Source organism: Prionailurus viverrinus, chromosome A1 (genome assembly GCF_022837055.1).
Source record: "Prionailurus viverrinus isolate Anna chromosome A1, UM_Priviv_1.0, whole genome shotgun sequence".
NCBI lineage: Eukaryota > Metazoa > Chordata > Mammalia > Carnivora > Felidae > Prionailurus > Prionailurus viverrinus.
In genome coordinates this window covers 7,980,651-8,005,289 of record NC_062561.1, presented here as the reverse complement: position 1 = coordinate 8,005,289, position 24,639 = coordinate 7,980,651, and the positions used below count along the sequence as shown (strand labels likewise).

The window sequence follows — 24,639 nt, the reverse complement described above, 5'->3', positions numbered from 1 at the left end:
TGCACAGGTTTAACTTTCTTCACGAATGACTGTTGTTCAAAAGTGGGTCTTTTAAAAAAAATGTTTTTTAACCTTTATTTTCTGAGAGAGAGATGGCATGAGTTGGGAGGGGCAGAGACAGAGAGAGAGAGGGGGAGAGAGAGAGAGAGAGAGAGAGAGAGAGAGAGAGAATGTGAAGTAGGCTCCAGGCTCTGAGCTGTCAGCACAGAGCTTGACATAGGGCTCGAGCCCACAAACCACGGGATCAGGACCTGAGCAGAAGTCGGACGTTTAACTGACTGAGCCACCCAGGTGCCCAAAGAGTGGGTCTTTCTAAGGAGTGAAGACAAATCTTTAGCGGTCCTTCTTGAGTCCCCCGTGCCAGTGTCCCGTGAAGCGTGGATGTTCTAACACTGCCCTCCATTGGGTTCCTACCCGGGTCTCACGCACAGCGGGTCCCTCGCCGGCTGCTCAGGTGACACAGCTCAGCCGGGTGATGTCTGGGCAGTTGGCATTTGTTGCCCAGTTTGCTCTCCTGGTGTGGCCAATCCAACCAGCCGAGCTGCCCTTACACGCAGGGACATCAGTGAAAACAGTAGCGGTCTGCATGCAGATTGACTTACGGAGCCTCGTGGCTTCCACCTTTCCCCCGCGGTGATGACAACATTTGTAAGGTGGCACGCTCAAAGGCTGTTGGGATTGCGTCCTCTGGCCTGTCCGGTCAGATCCACCGCGCGGTGTGGGCCAGGGCCGTGATGTGCGGGGAGGGCGTCGCGGGGCCGGACAGACTCTCAGAGCTTCTAAAATCCTTTCAGTGGAATCGCTGGCATGTTTTCGTGAGAGAAACTTTAGAGAGAAAATCCCGTTCCTCGTCATCAGAATTCTCCTCCAAGGGGAGAGAGGCTTAAACAGTTTACATTCTGTAGAACGAAAGAAAATTCAGAGACCGACTCTGACAAACAAAACTCTTACCCGGACTAGCCGGCTGAATTCTTTAGGTCTGGATTTCCTGGCAAAAATCTATGACGTTATCTGGTATTGCTTGGTTAACATTGAAGGGCATCTCCAGTTTTAAAAGTCAGTTTTCATTTGTTGCCATTTTAACATCGTTGCCGCATGCGTTTGTTCAGGAGACAGATGATCACGTGGGGGTGAACAAAGTTGGGGCTCTCGGCCTCCTGGAAACCCAGGTGGGCTTCCAAAAACGATAGCACTTTCAGGCTCATTTGCGTTTCCGGAGTTCTACCACAAATGATCTTCTTTAAGGAATTCCTGGGAACATCCTGGCCTGTCTCTGCATGCAGCTTCATCAGAAATCTAGTGCAAGGTCAGATTTTGCCTGTTGGGGTTTTTTCTTTTTTCTTTTTTTCATTTTGATGAGGTTGTATAAAAAGGGAAGGAGGGGCGCCTGGGCGGCGCCGTCGGTTCAGCGTCCGACGTCAGCCAGGTCACGATCTCGCGGTCCGGGAGTTCGAGCCCCGCGTCGGGCTCTGGGCTGACGGCTCGGAGCCTGGAGCCTGCTTCCGATTCTGTGTCTCCCTCTCTCTCTGCCCCTCCCCCGTTCATGCTCTGTCTCTCTCTGTCCCCCAAAAAATAAATAAACGTTGAAAAAAAAATTTTTTTTTTTAAAATAAAAAAAAAAATAAAAAAAAAAAAAGGGAAGGAAATATTTCTAGGATTTAAAATATACACTGATGACACTGTTGATTGGAATGGCAGAATTTTTTCCTTGGGAAACAGACCCCTCTACACCGTAGGTCTGTACTCCCTCTAGGGCCCAAGCACGAAGGAGATTATCCATTCTATCCATCACTGGGGACAGCTGATTAGGACCACATGGAGAGAGTTTAGAGAAGAGTAACTTAACTCTTATCCATTCTCCTTTCCAGCTATGTGAAATTTTGATAGAAGGCCTTCTTGGTATCTTTAAGCCCTGACATTTCACATTTCCTTTCTAGAAACATTTTTGTCATGAGACGCCAAGGGTCTTTGGCCATAGAAAACACTTCCATGTGACTGGGATAGAAACCACTCATGTTGGTAGATCTGTTGATAGTCGAGAGCATTGCATTCTCTTTCCTTAGCCCCTGCCCCAGACCTTGGGTTCACCTAGCATATTCCTAGGGATTCGGCCTGAGCACTTGATGGTACCTGCCAAAAGTTTGGGCCGTTCCTTCAGAAAGAGAGCATTTCCCGACACTCCCTAGGCTCCCTACCGGAAAATATGGGCATGCCGGCCTGCTAAGCTTTGCTAGCAACTGCACACTTGGGTATCACCAGGCCTTGAGTACAGCTACATAAATACTAAAAAATAATCAGAATGAACATAGTCTCGATTGAGCCGTTTGGACACAACCTAAGACTTCGAGACGTTAACGATTGAGGTACGATCGTGAAATCTCAGGATGGCAGTGAAGTCCAAAGGCAATAAAACTGACCATACCCTGTCATTTTCCTTCTGTGGTGAAGAAGCGTGGAAAACAGTCCCTCAAAACTTTATGGTTTTAAGGATTTTTAAAAATCTCCTTTAAGTAATCTTTTAAGAAAAACGAGCAAGGGACTTTTTCAAGGAGAAATCCCCTTAAGCTGAAAAGGCTTTAAGTTTCTGACATTTTGTACCGTTCTTTAACAATGATAACAAAATGCCTGCCCTGCCCGGAGACCAAGAGATCTGTTTTGATCTTTATGGTCCTTGCGGGTCTGATACTCTTAAGTTTTCCTTTACTCCTGAAAAGATCCGTTGTTTGGTCGTCTGTGGCATGCTTTCTGGGTTACCTGGGCATCCTCGTGGCTCACCGATGGCGCTGCTTAAAAATCGGTGACTTACTGGGACCGTAAACACCCTCATCACATGCCCACCGTGTCAACGACATGCTCGGATTCCAATTAGGTTCAAATCCCTGTTCTGATTCCGGCTAAGTCTTTGACTTTGGACAAATTCCTTAGTAAGAACGATCGTTAGCCCCGAGGTCTTACCCTGCTGGACGCCATGCTAAGCACTTCGCATACGGTGAAGCCCTGCGAGTGACGCTGTCATTCTTGTCTCCATTTCACAGAAGGGCCAGGGAACTTGCTGCCACAAGTCCCGCATGTGGTACGTGGTAGAGAAGGCAGGAAACTGCTTGCCCTTCCCCACCTCCAACGGTCGAGAGGTCGTACCCGTGAACTTGCGAGGTGAGGGTGCAACATTGCGTTTTAGCGTTGGGCCTGCCGTGTGGACCACCTGCGTGTCTACTGTGACGACGCCTCCTGTTGTTCATTCGACCAGCTGCTGAGCCTCAGCCTCCTTGCCTGTAAGATGGGAAGAGTATTACTTCTGGGGTCATTAGGAGATTAAATGAGATAATAGACACAGCCCTGTGCCTGCACTTGGGAGGATCGATTGGCAGTAATTACTCTGTGTGAAAGGCGGCATGCTGGGCAGAGTAGAAATCACAGAGATGAGGCCCTCAACTCTCAAGGGGCCGGTAACTGTTCGAGCAAATGAAATAGGTTATGATGAGCCAAGGAACACAGACTAGGGACCTTCTGCCTGGGGTCCTTCCCCCCACCCCGCCTTCCCACGCCTCCCTCCAGCTCTTCTGTACCAGCAGGTCTCAAGTTAAACACCCCCCCCCCCATTCTGGAAACCTCCTCAGGGTCCCCCGAACTAGCTTTGGAACATTCCTTTCACATGGGAACCCCCCCCCCCCAGCCTCTGGGAGGACCAGGGCTGACAGCGAGCTTAAGCACCCGGTGCAGGGTCCAGTGACGGGAAGTGCTCAAGAATGTTCGCCAAATAAAAGAGACCGATGTGGGATTTTTCAGTTACGCTAGCCTTACCTCACCTCCCGGACTTGGACGAGGAAACTGAGGGCACGCTGAGCAAATGAGTAAAATCTTGGGAGCAAAAACTCACCTCTCATGTGACGGGATCACAATCCAAAAAGCCTCCTGCAGACAGAATAGCGAGCTGGGATTAACAAAATGAGATGCGACAGTAATTAGCGTGAAGGACTATGTGTGGCTTGCAAAACCCACTGGCCGCCCGAGGGCCTTCTGGGGGAGGCTGTGGCTGAACGAGGGCGCACGAGGGAGACTCCACATCGGCCAAGGCAATGAATCCAGTCTCGGGCTGCGTTAGTAAACACGTGGCATTCAGAATAAAGGCGGTGCCCGTCTTGCCGTTTAGTTTGCGCTTCAGGACGGACCATGAAAACGGGAATTGTAAGCAAGTTGCTCGACCCCTCCAAGCTGCGTTGTCACCATCTGTAAATGGGCACCCGCCTCGAAGGGTTGGGGGCTTTAAATAATTGGATGACTTTATGATCTTCGCTGGCAAGGAACAACCCGAGAAAGGAACTGAAATGTCTGAAGAGGTAAAGAATTGCACGGGGGAAAATAGGAGGCACTATGTGATAGCCTCTTTCAAAGTTTTCTTTTTTTAAAAAAAAAAAATTTTTTTTAATGTTTTTATTTATTTTTGAGACAGAGAGAGACAGAGCATGAACGGGGGGAGGGCCAGAGAGAGAGGGAGACACAGAATCGGAAGCAGGCTCCAGGCTCTGAGCCATCAGCACAGAGCCCGATGCGGGGCTCGAACTCCCGGACCGCGAGATCGTGACCTGAGCCGAAGTCGGCCGCTTAACCGACTGAGCCACCCAGGCGCCCCCAAAGTTTTCTTATATGAGGAAGAGACCAAGCTTCTTCAGCTCTATGACCCTAGATGACAGAACTGCTATCTAAGAATGAAAGAAGTCAAGATAGGCAGCTTTCAGCTTGACATAAGGAAACACTTTCTAACGTCCAACGCTGTCCAAAATGAAGTGTCTCGGGACGTGGTGAGTTCCCCGTGTGTCTGGCTATTCAAACATAGGGCAGGTGCTCACTGGGTGGGTTTGGACGAGGTGATGCCTCAGCGTCCTCCCGCTGTTGAGGCTCACCGGAGACTTGGCACGTGTCGCTGTCACTTACCGACATGTGGCTCAGGTTCGTTATGTGCTTCGTACAAACAGCCCACTGGAATAAATTCCATCGTAGGTCGCCTTTTACAGAAAAGTTGCAGAAATCTGATACGGTGCTCGGGGTGGTGCACGTCCAGCTTTGGACCCAGATCGGGGTGATTCCGAAGCCCCCGCTCTTTTCCAACATGACCCTGCCCGGGCTTCTGCCCCAGCCCCCTCGGGGCTTTGTGTGCAATGTAAACCAGAGCTGGGGGGGGGGGAGGTGCAGCGTGGCACAGGATTGTGGACTGCAAGCGTGGGGGACCACATTCAGCCGACATACGTTTTGACTGGCAGGCACAGTGCTTTTGGCTGCCAATATTTAATAATTAGAGGACTTCGCATCAAAACCTGATTCCCTACTTGTCTCCGCAAACTGGAAATTAGCCATCCTGGCCCCTGTTCCACTTGGCAACCGCCGGCCACCCCGAGCAAGGATTGCCTCTCTCAGACCTGGTCCCCACGCGCCCAACGGCCAGCTTTCTCACTGTCTCTCATCCCGCTGCTCCGTTCGTTTGCCTCCCCCGCCCGGCCCCCAGAGGGATGTCACTGTGCGGCGCCCAGTGGGAACCTTTCAAGTGAATGAACGACGGATCATCAGTGTGGGTGTGGGAGAGTGTCTGCTGCGTTTCCTAGATGAGGAGGCTGTGGCCGGAGAGTCCCGTGGTGGCACAGGTTGCCCGTGTAGGATGTGAACAGAGTCCTGGCTGCTGACTCCCTGTGCCCTCGACTGTGGAGGGAACGTTAGCCCGATAGCTGCCCCCTGGGAGAACCCGTGTCCTGGCTGGAGAGGCCTGTGGCCAAGGTCCCCCTGTATTTGCTGGCTGTACCCTTGGCAGGATTTCCAGCCCTGGTAAAACAGGGCTTTCTCTGACCGCCCTGGGTGGGGACGGGGCTGTCACAGAGATGACCACAGGGGCGCTGGTACCTTACAGCAGAGAGAGCTAACTCAGCTGGATTTTAATGGTGAGAATTACCAGTCTCTCGTTTTGTATTTTTCACTTCTGTCAGAAGATCCGTGTTCCCCCTCCTCTGTGCCACCATTTCTCCCATTGAGGTGGGTATTTGAAGGTGGTGTTGCTCCCGAGTCATTCAGGAGGGTTAGGGCCAGATTTCGATTTGGTGGAGAGAGAATTGTCTAGAATCAGGAAAGCTGAATCCAGTTTTGGCTCAGCCCATTAATATTATTCCTGTGCTTGTGGGAAGGCCTCTCCTCTCTGGGCCTCTGTTTCCTCTTCTTTAACATGAGAGACCGGAATAGGATATCGTAAAAGCCTGTTAACAGTTTTGCAACTGATGATTCAGAGGTAGAACTGGGAATAATAGGACTTGGGACCATGGCCAAGATCTTGGCGGTAGAAGAAAGAGTCACAGTAGTGCTTCAGAGCTCCTTGTTTCTTCCTCTCCTCTCTCCTTCATTTCCATTTCATTTCTTTCCTTGCTTCCTGCCATCTGTCCTTTCTTCCACCTTTCCATCTGTCCGTCCTTCCTTCCTTCCGTCTTTCCTTCTTTCTTTCCTTCCTTCCTGCTTTCCTCCCTCCCTCCCTTCCTTCTTTCCTTCCTTCCATATTTCCTTCTTCCCTTCCTTCCTTCCTTCCCTCCCTCCCTCCCTCCCTCCCTCCTTCCTTCCTTCCTTTCCCACTCTTCCTCTCTTCCTTCTTACCATCTTTTCTGTCCTTCTCTTTTCCTTTTCTCTTTGGGATGCTACAGTTGATGAAGATGAAGAGCTTGACAAAGGTCACTCATTCGGTGAACCCCAAAATCCGCTAAGCAGCTCGGTGTGAACACCCAGGGAGCGGGGTTCCAGGGCGCGGGGGAAGCCTGAGACCTTGGCCTGCCTTGATCTTGTGGTAGGGTCGAGATTTCCATCTACCCAGCGCTGCACTCTTGTTTAGATCTTCAACTAACTTATCTAGATCTTAGCTGTGGTTTTTAAAGAATGATATTCCCATTCTCCTTTAAGGCACCATTTAGTACTTTCTCCTGTAGTCAGTCTGAGCACGTCTGTGTGGGAGAAGCATGTGCCTTGACCATACGGCTAGACTACAGCATAAGGACCTTGAGTTCACAGACTGTGCTTTATGCACAGTGCTGGGTACGTGATGTGTCCTGATTTCACCTTTTTTCTTGCTGCTCCTGACGTCTTCTCCAGAAACATTAGCTGGCTCTGTCCAGCCAGTGCTGGACGCAGGGCTGAGAGGTGGTTGATTACCCTGATCTACAGCTAGCCACCCATGTTTCAAAGAGCAAGTTCGTGGAAACGCAAGAGGAAGGAACAAGGGCAGACTGTCTTCTGTGTTCTCTTCTCTCCTTTCTAACCCTTGCCCTTTTCTCCTCTCTTGCTATATCCAGTTAGCTGCTGTAATTAGGTCAGTGGGGCCTCGATGTGAGCCCAGGCAAAACCTGTTTCTCTTCTGAAGAAGGGTAGTCAGGAAAGAGCTCTTATAAACGGAGGCGTTTCTTATTTTGTACCGCACGCGTAATACATTTCAAAATCGTTGAAAGTTTAGGACAGCAGCTGGAGTCTGGAACATGAGGAGCTTTCTGGGTTTGCCTTGCTGTAACAGAAAGATCTGTGTACCGTATCTGACCTAACCGGCAGAAACCTGCAGGCTCTGAGCTGTCAGCACAGAGCCCCATGTGGGGCTCGGACTCAGGAACCGTGAGATCATGACCTGAGCAGAAGTCGGACGCTCCACCGACTGAATTTCAGGAATATCACCATTTATCCCTCCTTCCCTCCTGGCCCGAAGCGACCACTAATCTCCTTCTGTCCTGATCGGTTTGCCTCGTCTGGACATTTCATATAAAGAGAATAATGAAATACGTGGCGTTTTGTCATTAAATATATAAATACATGCTGGCTTTTTTCACTCAGCACGTTTCAAAGCTTATCCACGTTACGTTGTGCTACGTGTCAGCGTTTCATTTCTTTTTGTTGCCTGGATGGCATCCCACTGTATGGCTCTCCGTTTATCAGTACACGGACATCTGAGTTGTTCCCACCTTTTGGCCATGACATTCGTGTACAAGTTTTTGTGCGGACGTAAGTCTTCACTTTCTTGGGAAGATACCTAGGGGAGGCCACCACCTTTTAGCTCTCCGTTTATCAGTACACGGACATCTGAGTTGTTCCCACCTTTTGGCCATGACATTCGTATACAAGTTTTTGTGCGGACGTAAGTCTTCACTTTCTTGGGAAGATACCTAGGGGAGGAATTGCCGGGTCATATGGTAACTCTACGTTTAACCACGTGAAGAAATGCCAGACTGTTTTTCCGAAGTGGCTACGCCATTTTACATTCCCACCAACAGTATATGAGCGTTCCAGTTTCTCCAAATCCTGGCCAGTACTTGTTAGTGTGGGTTGTTTTATTGTTGTTGTTGTTGTTGTTGTTGTTGTTGTTGCTGCCATCCTACTGGATGTGAAGCAGGATCTTGTTGTAGTTTGGATTTGAATTTTGCTGATGGTCCATGATGTTGAGCATCTGTTTTTGTGCTTCTTAGCCACGGGTGTATCTTCTTTGGAGAAATGTCTATTCAGAGCCTTTTTCCAGGCTGTGAAAAAATAGCCTTTTTCTTTTTTCAAAAATTTTTTAATGTTTATTTTTGACAGAGAGAGAGACAGAGCATGAGGGGAGAGGGGCAGAGAGAGAGAGCGAGAGGGAGACACAGAATCCGAAGCAGGCTCCAGGCTCTGAGCTGTCAGCACAGAGCCCGACACGGGGCTTGAACTCATGGACTGTGAGATCATGACCTGAGCTGAAGTCGGATGCTCAACCGACTGAGCCATCCAGGCGCCCCAAAAATAGCCTTTTTCATTAGGCTATTTGTCTTTATTAATGAATTGTAAGAGTTCCTCAATTTTTTATTATATTAATAAATTTTATATAATTATATTTAATATAACCTAGGCATAAAATATTGTGCTGTATGTTGTAGATACATATATATGCCTAGGTTTTAATATATTCTAGATATGTATAAACATATTCTAGATATTCTAGATACAAATCCCTTATCAGATCTATAATTTGCAAATATTTTCTCTCATTCCGTGAGTTCTTTTCACTTTCTTGATAGTACTGTTTGAAGCACAAAAGTTTTAAATTTTGATGAAGCACAATTCATCTATTGTTTTTCTTTTGTTGCTTGTATTGTATGTAAGAACCCAATGCCAAAGCTGAGATCACGAAGATTTACCTCTGTGGCTCTTTGTAAGTTTTAAAGTTTTAGTTTTAGCGTTTAGGGCTTCGATCCATTTCGAGTTAATATCTGTGTATGGTGTGGTGTAAAATACAACCCCATTTCCTTGCGTGTGAAGTTACTTCACCATTTGTTGGAAAGCCCATTCTTTTCCCACTGAATGATCTTGGCACCCTTGCCAAAGCTCAATTGACTGTAGACTCATTGACTTAGTTCTGGAGTCTTAGTTCTACTCCATTGATCTGTGTGTCTGTCCTTACGCCAGTATCACACTGTCTTAGTCACTGTCATTGATAGGCTTAGTAGTAACTTCTGAAATTGAGAAGTGAAAGTCTTCCGACTTTAGTCTTCTTTTTCAAGATTATTTTGGCTGCTCTGGATTCTTTGCAATTTTGAAGTTTAGAATCAGCTTGTCAGGTTAGCTGGAATGCTGATAGGGATTGCATGGAATCTATAGAATAATTTGGGGAGCAGTGCCATCGTTTTTGAAAATTTAAATTCTAGTTAGTTAACAAACACTGGTGTCTTGGCTTTAGTAGAACCCAGTGGTTTATCTCTTACACATGACACCCAGTGTTTATCCTGGAAAGTGCCTCCTTAATGCCCATCACCCATTTAACCCATGCCCCACCCACCTCCCCTCCAGCAACCCTAAGTTTGTTCTCTGTATTTAAGAGTCTCTTATGGTTTGCCTCCCTTTCTGTCTTCATCTTCTTTTTCTTTCCCTTGCCCTATGTTCATTTGAGTTTCTCAAATTCCACATATGAGTGAAATCATGTATCTTTTTCTGACTTATTTTGCTTAGCATAATACTCTCTAGTTCCATCCACATTGTTGCAAATGGCAGCATTTCATTCTTTTTCATCGCTGAGTAATATTCCACTGAATATATATACACCACATCTTCTTTGTCCATTCATCAGTCAGGGACATTCAGGTTCTTTCCATACTTTGGCTCCATCTTAATATCAATCCATGAACATGGGATGCTTCAAAAATTTATTTGTATCTTTTAATTTCTTTCCACAATGTTTTTATAGTTTCAAAGTATAAGTTTTACGCTTCTTGTGCTAAACGTATTCCTGAGTACTTTGTTCTTTTTGATGCTGTGGGAATTGTTTTCTTAATTTCATTTTCAGATTGTTCATTGCAAGTATCTAGAAATATAATTCATTTTTGTATGTTGATCTTGGATCCTGCAATCTTATTTACTGTTCTAATAGTTTTTTTGTAGTGAATTCCTTAGGATTTTCTAAATAGAAGAGTATGTCATCTGAAAACAAAATTTTACCTCTTCTTTTCAAATATGGGTGCCTTTTATTTTTTCTTCTTCTTGCCTAATCGTGCTGGCGAGGATATTGCATTATTTATGATAGCCATTGAGCCTCTAGTGCAGTGTTGAATCGAAATAGTGACCTTGCCTTGCTCCTCATCTTAAGGGGAAAGCATCCAGTATTTCATCATTAGTATGACATTGGTTGTTGGTTGTCAGGTTTTGTTTTGTCTTGGTTTGTTTGTTTGTTTGTTTGTTTGTTTCTGCAGATGCCCTTAGCAGGTTGAGGAAGTTCTTTTCTATTACCGGTTTGTTGAGTGTTTTTATCGTGAAAGGGGTTTGGCTTTTGTCAAATGATTTTTCTGCATCTATTGAAATGATCGTGTGCCTTTTGTTTTGTATTCTACTGATACGGTATATTAACGATGTTGATTTTTGGATATTAAACCAGTCTTGCATTCCTGGAACAAATCCCACTTAGTTATGATGTATAAGTCTCTTTATATATATTCAATGTGCTAGTGTTTTATTGAGCTTTTTTTGTGTCCACATTCACAAAAGATACTGATCTGTGGTTTCCTTGTGATATCTTTGGTTTCGGTATCAGGGTACCACTACCCTCGTCGAATGAATTGGGAAGTTTTCCCTTCTGTTTTAGAAGTTTTTTGAAGAGTTGGTGTTAGTTATTTAAATGTTTGATAAAATTCTCTTGCCATCTGGGCCTGGGCTTTTCTTTGTTGGTAATATTTGGGTTACTAATTCAGTCTCTTTATTTACTATGGGTCTATTTGGGTGGTCTCTTTCTCGTTGAGTTAGTTTCTGTAGTACATGTCTTGGTAGGAACTTGTCCATTTCATGTTATCGAACTTACTGGCAAACAATTACAATGTTCCTTTATAATGCTTTTTATTTTAGTAATTTAGACATTTAGTAATGCCTACTGTTTCATCTCTGATTTATTGATTTGTCTTCTCTTTTTCTTGTCTTGGTTTGTCTGTTTAAAGGTTCTCCAATTTGTGCATCTTTTCAAAGAACTAGCTCTCGGTTTCACGGATTTTGCTCTATTGTTTTTCTGTTCTCTATTTCATTAATTTCTACTCTAATCTTCATTCTCTCCTCCCTTCTGCTCCCTCTCGATTTAGTCTCCTGTTCTTTCCCTAGAGTTCTAAGCTGGAAGAGTGGGTTATTGGTTTGAGATCTCTTACTCCTTTTTCAAGTTGTAGGCATACAACTATAAATTTCCCTCAACACAGCTATAAATTTTCGCTCCAGCCCATACGTTTTGGAATGTGATGTCTTCATTTTCACTCATCTCAAGGTACTTTCTAATTTCCCTTTTGATTTCTTCTTTGCTTCGTTTGCTGGTTAGGAATGTGTTGTTTAATGTGTGCTCCTTCCAAGTTTCTTGCTGTTACTGATTTCTGTTTTCATTCCACAGTAGTTGGAGAACACGCTTTGTCTTATTCCTATCCTTTTATCCATGTTGTGTTCCATGGCCTAGCATACAGTTTATCCTAGAGAATGTTCGCTGTGTACTTGAGAGGGATGTATATACTACTGTGATGGATCTCTTACAGGTGTCTGTTTGGTCTGGTTGGTTAGTTGTGTTGTTCGAGTCCTCTTTTTTGTTTTCTGTCTAGTCGTTCTGCCGTTATTGAAAGTGGGATATTGAGATTTTCGTCTATGACTGTCGAGTTGTCTATGTCTGTCTTCGTTTCTGTCAGTTTTTGCCTCCTGTATTTTGGTACCCTGTTGTTAGTTGCATATGTTTATAATGATATCTTCCTGATACATTGACCCCATTCTTATTATAAAGTATCCTTCTTTATCTCTAGCAAAATTTCTTGTTTTAGAGTATATTTTATTTAATATTAGTATAGCAACTTCGGGTTTCTTCTGGTTGCTCCAAAGCTCTGCTTCAAATTTGCAAAGGCTTTGATGGGCCCTATAAGTCAGTGTGGGAATTGCCTCCCCCGGCCCCACAATTCTTTTTTTTTTTTTTTTTTTTTGCTCGTATTTCAAATGAAATATTTTCCTGATCGACCGACTCTCCTTGGGCACTAAGTATGGTCCACAATACGAAGGACCGTGTGATATGAAGACTCCTGTGTCTAGAGGGAGCCCTTTTCATGCGATTGGTTCATCCTCCTCACTTCGTCCTCAATCGATTAAAATCACATCCTCCTTTAAAATAATGAGGCGTCCTCATGACCAGGGATCAGAGGTAAAGAAACTGAAATGAAAGGAAATTAGGAAAAATCTCATAAAAATCATACAAATGAGAAGGTGCTCGGAAATAAGATATTTACTTTTGAGCTCCTCTCCAACTCCGCAGAGCTTCCTTGAATTTTTGGAGTCCTTTGCTTGCTCCGAACCCAGTGGAAGAACTCCCAGGCGATGCCGATGGGACTCCCAGGCATGCTGGGACTTCTGTGTCTGTGTGCCTTAATGTGCCAGAGCGAGTACATATTTCAAAAGGAAAAATGAAAAACCCGTTTAAAAAAATAGATGTAATACCATTCAGAGCAAGGGTCCCCGTTTGATCTTGCTCTGTGTCTGAGCCCGCTTGTTGTCCTGAAGGATGTAGCCCAGATACTCGCATCGGATGAGAAAACCTCCTATTCTGTGCCAGTTTCCTCTCATGGCCTTGAGCTCTGCAGGCTCAGAGAGGGGAGGGTGGCACGACCTCCACCTAGCTGTGCGTCGGCGCGAGTCCCTGGTGACAGCATGTCTGCGCTGCCAGAACACCGACAATCTTTGGAGCAGCTCTTCCTCACTCGACAACCAGCCAATTTGGCCTCAGGAAACCACTCTGCAGTGCTGGCGGGGTTGAGAAGTCATTTTTAATTTTGTGACAAAGACAAACGCGTCCTATGGGAGTTGTAAGTGGTTTTACTGGTGATATTAATGGAACCGTGACCTCTTCTGTATCTATGGTCCTACAAAACAAAAAATGTTTGTATTAGAATATGTCAGGCAAGTTCATTCTTGGCCCTTCCTTGAAGCAAATTGCAGAGGAAGTATATACTATTAATAAGCCCAGAGCATATTGTGTGCGTGTGTGTGCGCGCGCGTGTGTGTGTATCCGCAGTCATCAGCCGATTTGCAGACACAGTGGATTTTAATGCTGCTGTTGACTTGATACAAATGATGTGTCTTGCATTGTGTTGGGACGGACGCAATTCACTGAAGTTTTGAACAGAACCGTGGTGCGCCCAGAGCTGGTATGGGTATTGGCTTTTAAAGGCCAATAGCTGTAGTAAAATTCAAGCGTTTGGGCGACCCAAAGCGACAGAAGGAAAGGAGAAATTCAAAGGCACGGTGAGTTTACCTCTTCTGTTTTCATTTGGGATTGGCATTCATTAGCCTAGAAATGACCGCACTGATGTTTACTGTTTCCTGCACAAACTTTTTATGCCAGGGCCCTTTGTTGAAAACTATTGCTTAAGGAGACAGCAAATTAAATGTGAAGGATCTACAGTTCAGTTACATGAATTAAACCATTTCCTGGTGTTTGTGTTTACCTTGGATCTCACAAAGAAGACAAAAATACAGACTCACGGGAGGAAGGAAAGGAATGATCAAATCCCAATAGTTTCTGGCTGAAAGTCTAGCTCAGCAACTTTATTTAGGGGAGGAATTTTGTGCTGATAAGTGAATCTTTGTCTCTGCATAATTAACTTTTCCTCCCTCCGTATGTCGCTACGCCCGCCGAGCTCTCCCGGTAGAAATATCATACTAACTGTGCAGTTAACGTCCCATTCTGTTGTGCAAAACTGAAATAAATCCAATGCAGAATTGATAGTTTTCCTCAAGTAAAAATGGACGTTGCTTTAGAATTCGAGACCTACCTTCAATAATTCAAAATGTTATTGTAAAATAACATATGCTCGTTCTAGACCGTCTGACAGTCTATAAAAAGGTAAACAAGAAAATAATCTGTAAAGCCACTCCTCAAACATTTTAGTGCATTCATTTGTCTTTTTCCTACGCCATATATGAATGTGTATTTCTGCCTTTTATCGTTAAGATCACGGGTATAATTTGTGATTTTCGTATACCCTAACACCTACTGTCCCTAAGTTCAAATCTCTCATAATAATAAGAAAAGCCACAGTTAGCACGCCTATAGTGGTCACTGTCTGCCAGGTAAGTGTTCTTCATGTAACCCTCATAAGAACCCTTTGACGTTCATTTTGCAGATGAAGGACAGAGGCTAAAATGATTGGCCTGTGTGCTCTTAACCACCATGATCTGTTGCTTCCCTCTGACTCAGCCTCGTAAGGGCCTTGTGCCCAGGCTTCCCCTCACCACCCTGGCCCCTTGGTGATTGTCCTCTTCTCAGAACTGCTCCATTGCCAGACAGTAGGACACAGGGCACATCCTTTCCCCACTGAATGTCTGAGAATCAGCCTCAGTCTCTGAGGAGCGATTGCCAGATGCAGCCCTTCCTGAGCGGGGCGGGGGGGGGGGGGGCGGGGGGGCAGGGGGAAGGGGGGGAGGGGAGGGGGAATGCCAGCCCCGAGGGTGGGGACGGGGGAAGGAGGTCAGGAGGTCTCCAGGCCTGGCTCTGCTCACGTCGCTTCACATATTTACACCTCCGTCTTCTCATCTGTGAAAGGAGGGTTGTTGGGTAGCCCTTCATCCATTTTGTTCATTTGTTCGCTCGTTTGGTCATTCGTTCGTTCAGTGCACGTCAGACGGGGATGACTACAGTCTGTTTCTTCTCCTCTAGGAATTCTCCATCCAACGTGTAGCCGGAGAAGTAACCTGTCCTTTCAGCATCCAGTATTTGAAGTGGGATAGCCCAGGAGGAAAGCCCGGAGGGTGGGCTGGGCGGAGAAAGGGTGTAAGGAAGGGGCCGGCCCAGCACGCTTCCCAGAGGACAAGGAGGAGTTATTTAGAAATCTAGGGCATGTGAGCTGGGCTGTGATAATAGGGTCTTTCTAGTATCTAGTGTGTACCAAATGATTCCATCTTAAGCAGGCTCCAGCAGTATCGTCTTTTTTGCAGGGGTTGGGGGATCAAAACTACAGGAATTTATTGTCTCACGTTCTAGAAACTAGAAGATGAAGCCAAGGTGTCAGAGGGCCACGCTACCTCGGACACCGGCAGGGGGACCCTCCCTGGCTTCTTCCTACCTTGTGGTGGTTGCTGGTGATCTTGGCCTCCCCTGACTTGCACCCGCGGCTCTCCAGTCTCTCCCTGGGTCTTCATGTGGCTTCTCCCTCCGACGTCTGTCAACGTAGGCCCGTCTTCTTATGGCCACCAGTCGCACCAGAGTAGGGGCCCGCCGTGCGTAACTGATAATTTCGTGGGCAGTGGTTCCGTTTGACCCAAACGGGGTCACACTCTGAAGTCCTGGGGGTCAGGGCTTCAACCTTGTGTGTTTTGGGGGGACACGGTTCTACCCATGACAACCTCATGGCCACCAGCTAGTCTAGGCAACCACTGCCTACTTCTTCCTCTGTTTCTTTCCATTCTCCATCCGGCATCCAGAGTGAGCTTCCTAAAGTACAGCAAGCAGGCGGGGACCTAGTTGGGTCTTTCAGGCCCAGATGGAGAGAGTAGACGCTGGGGTTCTTTCCGTCTGGGCGTGTAAGGCTGGAGTCAAGGGCAGAAGATGGGAGCACAGCGACTCCTGCAGAGGTCATGAAATGGCAGCGGGCTCTTGAGGGCAAGGGCAAGGTAGACCGTGCAAATGTTTCTAAGACATATGATGCCTTTCTGGTCCCCGGAGGAACCACAGGGAAGCTGAACAGGTGGTTTGAATCCTTCTGGCCCCTGAGACTTGGCCAGATGCCATACTTTTTAAGGGTGGTATCTGGGTGATGGTTTAAAGCCTTTTCCAGTCCTTTTGTGTGCACTGGCACACGTTATGCCATTCGTAGATATGTAGTGCGTGCCAGAGACCTCTGATGTGCCTGTGAGGTGAATGTGGTCTTCAACACTGCTCCTCCAACCTTTCCCCTTGTCCTAAGCAGCTCAGAGCTTCTCGTTCATGATTAGTCTGCTGGGGACGGTCTTGAAGTCAGGCTTCTGTCATTCAAATGCGAATCCTGTCTCCAAGTTGATACGTCTGCATTACCTCTCTCTGCCAGCCATCTGTGCTCCAAAGTCAACTGACCATCGCATCCAGGGCCCTTTGACTCCTTACGAAGGCTCCGGAGGGCGCTTCCTGAGGCACTTAGCGTAGCTGTGGCAAGAAGTTCATGCAGAATACTCGCCTTGCTTTTTCCCTGCACTTTCACGGTTTCTTTCCCATAGTGACCTAAACCCACCGCCACCCCGCCCGTTTCACAATTGCATATCGGGGCATCAGGGGCAATCTGACCCCAGGCCAGGAACAGAAGAAGGAACCTGGTTCGCTATAGAAGCATTCTTTTCCTGGGCAAAAACAGAGGGCCAAATTCAGAGACGAGAATGTGTGAATTTATGGGTCACGTGATGGGGGACCTTTGACATGACCATACTGTCTCACCAGCCATAATGTCTACACGTTCTTCATACAACCACTTATATGTATGTTTTGTTTTGTTTTTTGTTTTTTTGCATTTTCTTCTCATTCAGATACAGATAGACCTTTCTTAGAGATGCACAGTGAAATACCTGAAATTATATATATGACTGAAGGAAGGGAGGTCGTCATCCCCTGCCGGGTCACGTCACCTAACGTCACTGTTACTTTAAAAAAGGTAAAGCCGAGCAATGCTTCTCTCAGAATACCTTTACTGCAAATGAGCATGGTGAATTCGTCATTTTATCGCTCTGGAATGGTTTTCTTACAGACATTCGGGCTGCTCAGTGGACTTTTCTGGAGTGTCTTTTGACTATAAAGGATAAGTGCTAGACGTCCTACCCATGCATGTATTTAAATGAAATAAAATGATAACGTGGGCATAAATGCGTGTGACTATAATGAAAGAACTAAAATTGTGGGAATGTTTCTATATTGCCACAAATCCAAATGTCTGCAGATGTGGGGGGAAAAAAACCCAGTTCTCTTGCTTCTGTGAGTCAGTAGCTTGGCAGAGAGCAGTTAATCTAGATTTTTGCCGAGGACGGAACGATGAGACAAGTGCCTATGGAGCCACCACCTTTAGTTTGAGTCGCGAAGTTCTTGGTAACAACAAGCTTCTCTCCTGCTGGGCATCCAAACTTAGCTGCTTAGGAAAAGGGAAAAGAGGGGGAGAGAAAGTTATGCTTGAGATTTTTTTATTCTTTATACCGTGTTATAAATTATGCACGTGGAGAAGGAAAAAGATTTGGAGTCGAATCTAATAAAGACAAGGACTAAAATGTGACATTCTGGCTAATTCATCGGCAATAAGAGTTTGGGAGTGGACTAGGGTTGAAAGTTGGACAAGAACTCCCCAGGTGGAAAGCTGTGGTGACTCCTAAGAGCTTTGAGCTTTAAAGGGGACGGTTAAGGCTGTCCCAAGGCAGCACCAAGGCAGCACCCAGCACGACGGCTCACACTGTGGGTACTCTGGAGGAGTTTGGTGATGGTGGTAGTCGAGTTGGAAAAGTTCAGAGTGATTTTCGCTATCACTGTTGACCTTGAATCCTGGAGTATGAGGGAAGCGTCTTCTTCCCTTGCCTTCACTTTCCTACATTACTGATTTGATAGAAGCCCTCGATATAGTCCATCGGTGACAGGTCTTGGCTTCCATTGTATCCGTGTGTCACCACCCATGTTGAAAAGCAGTATATTTCAGCGCTGGAAATGGCCAGAGGAGCTAACCCAACTGGTGGATGGAAAAACTGAGGTTCTGGAGGAGTTGAAGACCCTCCCACCGCAGGCCACAATGGCCATCGGAATCCGTATCTTGACTGCTCCTTCCATGACCTCGCCACCTTTGCTAATGGTTTAGTTGGTACAGGAGAAAGGCCAGCGTGGTTAAGAGCAGAGCCCTGTGGCACGCTGCCTGGATTCTTACCACCCGACCACTTAACCTGCCGGGCAAACTGGCTAGTTATCAGAACTCCCTCCACCTCAGTTTCCTCACTGGAGAGAGAGGAGTGGTTACAGTAGCACCCGCCTCACGTGGGTGTCAGGAAGTAGCTGAGGTGATGCATTAAAAGCCCTTGGCACAGTTCCTGGCCCAAACTGAGCCCCCATTCGAGGGTATCTGTCTAACACGTTAATACTCAATGCTTGATTGATTATCCAGTGATATTTCTTATCAAGCATGGTATCCATTCCTCTTAGTTTGACGTAATAATCGCTCTGTGATTAATATAGCACGTCTCTGTTTTGTGCAAGCCCCTTGCCTTTTTGCTCTAACGCAGATCGCTGGTCTGTTGTAAGAAACACTCCCAGATTCCCACGTGTACAAATTTGAGGAGGAAGTTTGTTTTCTCGGTTTTTCTACCTAAGATCTCTAATACACACAAGCAAGAGAGCAAGGCATAGTGTTCTAATAGGGGTTTAGGTTTGCCCCATATACACTGGAACGAGTCTGTGTTGCCCTAAAGTTGCTCTAAGATCTCCGCCCCCCCCGCCCCCCGCTTCTCCTCTTAACCCTTTTAACTTGCTGTCCCCTCCCTCTCCTCTCCCCATGGCCAGCGGTGGCAGAGCCAAGGTCACCTGGAGACAGCCTCCCGTACAGTCCTTTCTTTCGAGGCCGCTCATCCTCCTGTCCCTTTACGACACACGTAGCCACCACCGTAGCTGATGAGCTCTTGTCACCTCTGAACAAAGTTTCTTTGTCAATGGAATACTATTAGTGGCGGTAAGGGTAGATGAGAGTAAGAGAATCTTAGTCGAAAACCTTAAAGGAGACTTCAGTATATTTTTCAGTTGGGCTGAGGAAGTCCATCAGCAAACCTTCCTTTTAGATTCAGCACATGCTTGTGTTCGGCTACGCTGTTTGAGTTTTATTTATTGGACAGAGAGAGCGAGCCCGAGTAGGGGAGGAGCAGAGAGAGGGAGAGGGAGAGAGAACATCCCAAGCGAGCCCGGCACTGTCAGCACGGAGCGCGACGCAGGGCTCGGACCCACGAACCGGGAGATCACGACCTGGGCCGAAACCCAGAGTCAGACGCTTAACCGACTGAGCCACCCAGGCGCCCCTGCGTTCACCTGCTGTTAAGGCATCAGAAATTTCAATCCCTGACTTCAATTTTCCCGAGCTTTTCCCTTCATCGTGTGCACCGAATTAGAGGAGAAGGTTCTTTCTCTTCCACCTAGCATTCCTAAGTTTGCAGATGGAATCACGATTTACTGAAACACGAAGTGCGTCCCTCACTTGCGTGCAGGTCTTCAGAAACAGGCTGCAGTTCCTCTCAGAGTTAAGAAGCACAGACATAGACCAACACAGACGTGCTCTCGGAGACAGGGCACTGGTGACTTTTCACATAGGAATTTCTGCCATAGAGTCACAAATCCCGGCCAGATTAGCTCCTTCAGCAAGCAATATAAATAATTGATAAACGGAGGAGCGAACGCAAGGTGCACTTTCTTAAAAGAAGACAGAAAAGATCGGAAACTTCTTCAGGGCAGTTTGGCCTTTTCCTTTATAATCTGTCGTGGGAAGGTAGTCTGATTCTTTTTCCTTTTTTAGCGGGAGATAAGTCACAGTGGTAGCCAGGGTGCTCTGCCTCTGAAATTGGGCTGGCGATCTGGCATCGGGGGAATTTGGCTGGACCACTCAGTATGCAGCAATGCCCCTTAGTAAAGCCTGACCTCGAGGCGGGTTGTTTATATTGCCGTCTTCAAAAATAAAGTCCTTGGCGTCCAGCAGAAGGCATAAGGGCCAATCAAATCATGGATGCCTTTCTTCCGTTTGGACTCACTGTGTTTGGGAATGCTTCTGAGAATTTGAGAGCACTTCATTCATGACAGCACTCTGCATCTGTTTGCAGCTGTGGCTGCTGTCTGTTTCGTTGGCGTTTTCCCTCCCAGACGATAACCCCAGCGAGAGCCAAGTCAATGGTGTGCATCTCCAAGGACTTGGAATTATCTACGGTCCTCTTAGGACAGCCACTTCTTTACTAAGTCATGCAAAAATGGGAGGACAAGTTATGGCTTATTAAAAGCTCCAGATGATGGGACTCGGGAGGGTAACCTGGCAGCCCCAGAGGAAAAATTCCTCAGTGGTTTCTCTACCGAATGTCAGGCCAGTCTGTTGCAAGGCTGATTCCCGGAGGCCAAGTGATAAGGGCTCCCACTGGAAGTCTGACGTGACAGCTGGGTCCGTCCTGGGTGGGTGCGGCTCGTCACTGAGGCTGATGATGAATTCTTATAATAATTACTGTAATTTATCATCATCGTGTGTTTCTTGCTACATGCGAAGAAAACGAAAAAGCCAATTAGCACAGACTAGAGTTTTTACCTGTACTGTTTGCATCTTCGGTGAAAATTATGTTTTCAGAAGCCATCGGTGAAGCCGTATCGCCACGGTGCTGGTGCGATTTTGTTCAAGCCCATCTCTTTCTTTTCAGTTTCCACATGATACTCTGATCCCTGATGGAAAACGAATAACCTGGGACAGCAGGAAGGGTTTCATAATAGCAAACGCCACATACAGAGAAATAGGGCTTCTGGTGTGTGAAACAACAGTCAACGGACATCTGTACAAGACAAACTATCTTACCTATCGACAAAGTAAGTGGTGTTCCAGAGGCATGGACGTGAGCCAAAATGCTCCAGCGTGTATCTGCTTAATGAAACTTTGATTAAAAAAATTTTTTTAACGTTTATTTATTTTTGAGACAGAGAGAGAGCACGAACGGGGGAGGGTCAGAGAGAGAGGGAGACACAGAATCTGAAACAGGCTCCAGGCTCTGGGCTGTCAGCACAGAGCCCGACGCGGGGCTCGAACTCACGGGCCGTGAGATCATGACCTGAGCCGAAGTCGGACGCTTAACCGACTGAGCCACCCGGGCGCCCCTGGAACTTTGATTTAAAAAAAAAAATCTCATTTCTTGTGCTTGCAGCCAATACAATCATAGATGCCCAAATAAGCACTCCAAGCCCAGTCAAGTTGCTACGAGGTCGCATTCTTACTCTCAACTGTACAACTACCACTGCCTTGAACACGAGAGTTCAAATGACCTGGAGTTATCCCGGTGAAGTGAGTGACGTTTTTTTCTATTTCTCCCGTAGGGCGATATTTATTTTTGGCGAGTGAAATGCCACTGCGTTTTTGAGGTGGGAAAAATCAGGATATTCCGACTCCTGTGGCAGTTGGAGTCAACAGGGAAGCTGTGGGTTTGCTGGGATGCTTTCCTGGTCTGACTTTTGGGAGTATGTGTGCACAGATACGGTCTTTTGATGTCTGGAGGTTTTGTTTTGAAGTGTCTAGGCTGGTATTTCTATCGCATGATTCCGGGTGGAAGAGGGGATTGTCTCATCCCTGGAAACTTTCTCTGGGGTTTAGAGATGAGAGAGAAATTTATCACTAGATGCCAGGCAGGGACTGTCTTTTGTAAGAACAACAACAAAAAGTTGTTGTCAGCGCATTAATTGAAGATACTGGCCGACAGTCAGGCACCTGATCGGAGCGTGTTTGGAAAGGGGAGATATTACAGCCCAGTCATCCTGTACTCCATCTGTGAAGTGACAGAGGGGCAGTGCTGTCCTTCAGAAAAACGAGAAGAACAAAGGCCAAGTCGGGTTTCCTCATTCAAAGCAAACATCCTTGCAAACAATCGTCTGAAAATGTGTAGATGGGGAGTCTGTGATGGTTAAGAAACTCGAACTGTCCCCGCGGCACCCGCTTGCCGTGTGTTAGTATGATTGACGCGGCACAGCCCAAGCTCGGTGATGTTTCTGGGTTTTGGTAGAAATCAAATATTCTCCATAAACGCCAGGAGGGAAGAAACTCTTGACCTGCTAGTGGCTCTACTCTAAGAGGGTGATGCTACATCTACTGATGGCCAGTTACCTTCTAAGATGGCGCTGTCTAGTAGAACTTTCTGTGATTGAAAGATCTTTGCTGCCTAACATAGTAACCACTAGCCCCATATGACTAATGAGCACTCAGAATGTGGCTGGTGGGAGTTAGGAATTGGATTTTTAAACTTTATTTTATTTTTTCAAAATTTTTATGTTTGTCTTACTTTTTAAGAGAGAGAGAGAGAGAGAGAGAGAGAGAAGCAGCTCCAGGCTCTGAGCCCTGAGCACAGAGCCCGACATGGGACTCAAACTCAAAAACTGTGAGATCATGACCTGAGCCACAGAAGTCAGACGCTCAGCTGATGGAGCCACCCAGGCGCCCCTTTTATTTTAATTTTGATAGCTAGGTGTGGCTGATGGCTGCAGTGTTAGACCAAAGCAGATATCTGAACCCCAGGGTCAGCTGTTTTCCAAAGACAGAAACAATACCAATGTTATTCAACTTTGAGAAGGCAAGAGTTCTCTAAGCGAGAAGACAGAAGTAATACCTACAAAGACCGAGGGCTTTTCCATAACTCTATTTAGGGGACCGACTGTCTGATTTTTGAGGGTGGTGATTGCCATCTTCCTTCTGGTTTCTGCTGAGAAGGAAGACAGTGGCCTAACCGTGTGTCTGTTTCAACAGGGCAATGCAAGGACAGGTGGGTAGAAGTTTCTTAAACATGGCACAGACGAGTGCTAAGTTGAAGACCCAAAGACCAGTTCTGCACAGCTTCCAAAGTCTTTCTTTTCCATGCCTCCTCATGGGGAAGGATGGAGAGGGAGAAAAAACATATTATGTGTTATAAAATGTAATGCTAAAACACGGGGGCGGGGAAGGAACAATGAAAGGAAAAGGCAATGTGATCTCATCTTCTCAAAACCAGGAAGGAGTCATTGTGGCCAATTGACACCCGCTGAGCCCCGGGGCCTGCTCTTGGTGTTCAGTGAGGCAAACACGGGACAACATCCCACCGCTGCCACCGCCGGTGGCTAGGTGGCTTTGCACGTCCTCAGATCCATTTGGTGTGATTTGGCCGAAGTTGGAGAGCATCGCCCAAAGAGCGAGATCGCGAGGCCAGGACGGTTACAGCTTTCGTGCGTGCAGCCAGGACTCGGGACTGTCTCCTTCATTTCTAGGAAGAGAGCGAAAGAAAACCCACGTGGTGTTCTATTCGAGAAGCAGTCATTACGCCAGGCACTAAAGATAACGATTGCCTGAGTTAGTGATATCTACGCACAGAGAACTGGTGACTGTTTAGAGGGCTGTGTGCTTAGAGGGAAGGCACTAGATTGACACTCAGAAGGCCTGAGTTTCCAGCCCATCGTGGTCTCTGACACTTCAGTTTCTTCATCTGTCAAAGGGCAGCAAGGCTGCCCATCTCCCCGGGTTGTTGGGAGAAGCCGTTGAGATAATGCACGTGAACGTCCGTCTGGAGAAAACGAAGTGCTAACAAATGTTACTGGGGCAGGTATTCGAAACGCATGGAGACAGAGAGAGAGTTTCCAAACATCTTGCCATTAGATAGGTTTGCTTCTCGGCATAAAATGTTGCTCTCCGTCATAACCTGAGAAATGCTGTACCCTCGCGGGTGAACAAGACTGTTTCTACATTTGTTCTGCATTTTCTTTCTAGGCAAAGAAGAGAGCTTCTATAAGGCAACGAATTGGCCGACGCAGTTCCGACGCTAATGTGTTCTACAGTGTTCTTATGATATACAATGTGCAGAACAGAGACAAAGGACTTTATACTTGTCATGTGAAGAGTGGCCCGTCATTCAAATCCGTTAACACCTCAGTGCACGTATATGGTAAGCAAATTCATCCTCGACTTTCTGATCGTGGTGGGTTTGGGGCAGGCGCTATAAAAATGTACATTCTCTTTTGGCCAAGAGGCACCCTATCATGAGCGATACAGTTTGCTCCCCCTCCTAGCCTCTGCCAAAAAGCAAATCGCTTTAAGTGCTCTTTAAATTTAATATTTTCGAATTGGACAGAGGATCTTTTCCTTTCCAGTAAACTGTGGTTAATAATTCAGTAAGATCATGTTATAATCTCTATTAAATTCTTTTTCTCATCTTCCATATGAACAAACCAGAAAAACATGGACAGATTTTCCTTTATTCTCTGGAGGAAATCTCTCAGGTACCCCCTAGGATTTAGGGAAATGAAAATGTGGTGTGATAAATTACTTAGAATTGATGTGATTTTTTTATCCCTGGTTTTAGTCTCATGAAATCCTAATGTTGTCGCTTAATTCCAACAGGCAAATTCTGTAAAGAAAATACTTAAACCTCTTTAGAGTCCCTGAAAACCTT

General features: G+C 46.4%; 1 protein-coding gene across 1 annotated transcript in view; it reads left to right on the top strand.

Annotated features, from left to right (window-relative positions):
• Window positions 1-24,639, top strand: part of FLT1 (fms related receptor tyrosine kinase 1) — a 177,069-nt gene that overhangs the window by 34,061 nt on the left and 118,369 nt on the right. Inside the window, exons 5-8 of the mRNA XM_047876110.1 lie at window positions 17,011-17,135; window positions 20,887-21,049; window positions 21,382-21,518; window positions 23,958-24,132. Coding sequence (XP_047732066.1) covers window positions 17,011-17,135; window positions 20,887-21,049; window positions 21,382-21,518; window positions 23,958-24,132 — 600 coding nt within the window. The remainder of the gene's footprint in view (window positions 1-17,010; window positions 17,136-20,886; window positions 21,050-21,381; window positions 21,519-23,957; window positions 24,133-24,639) is intronic.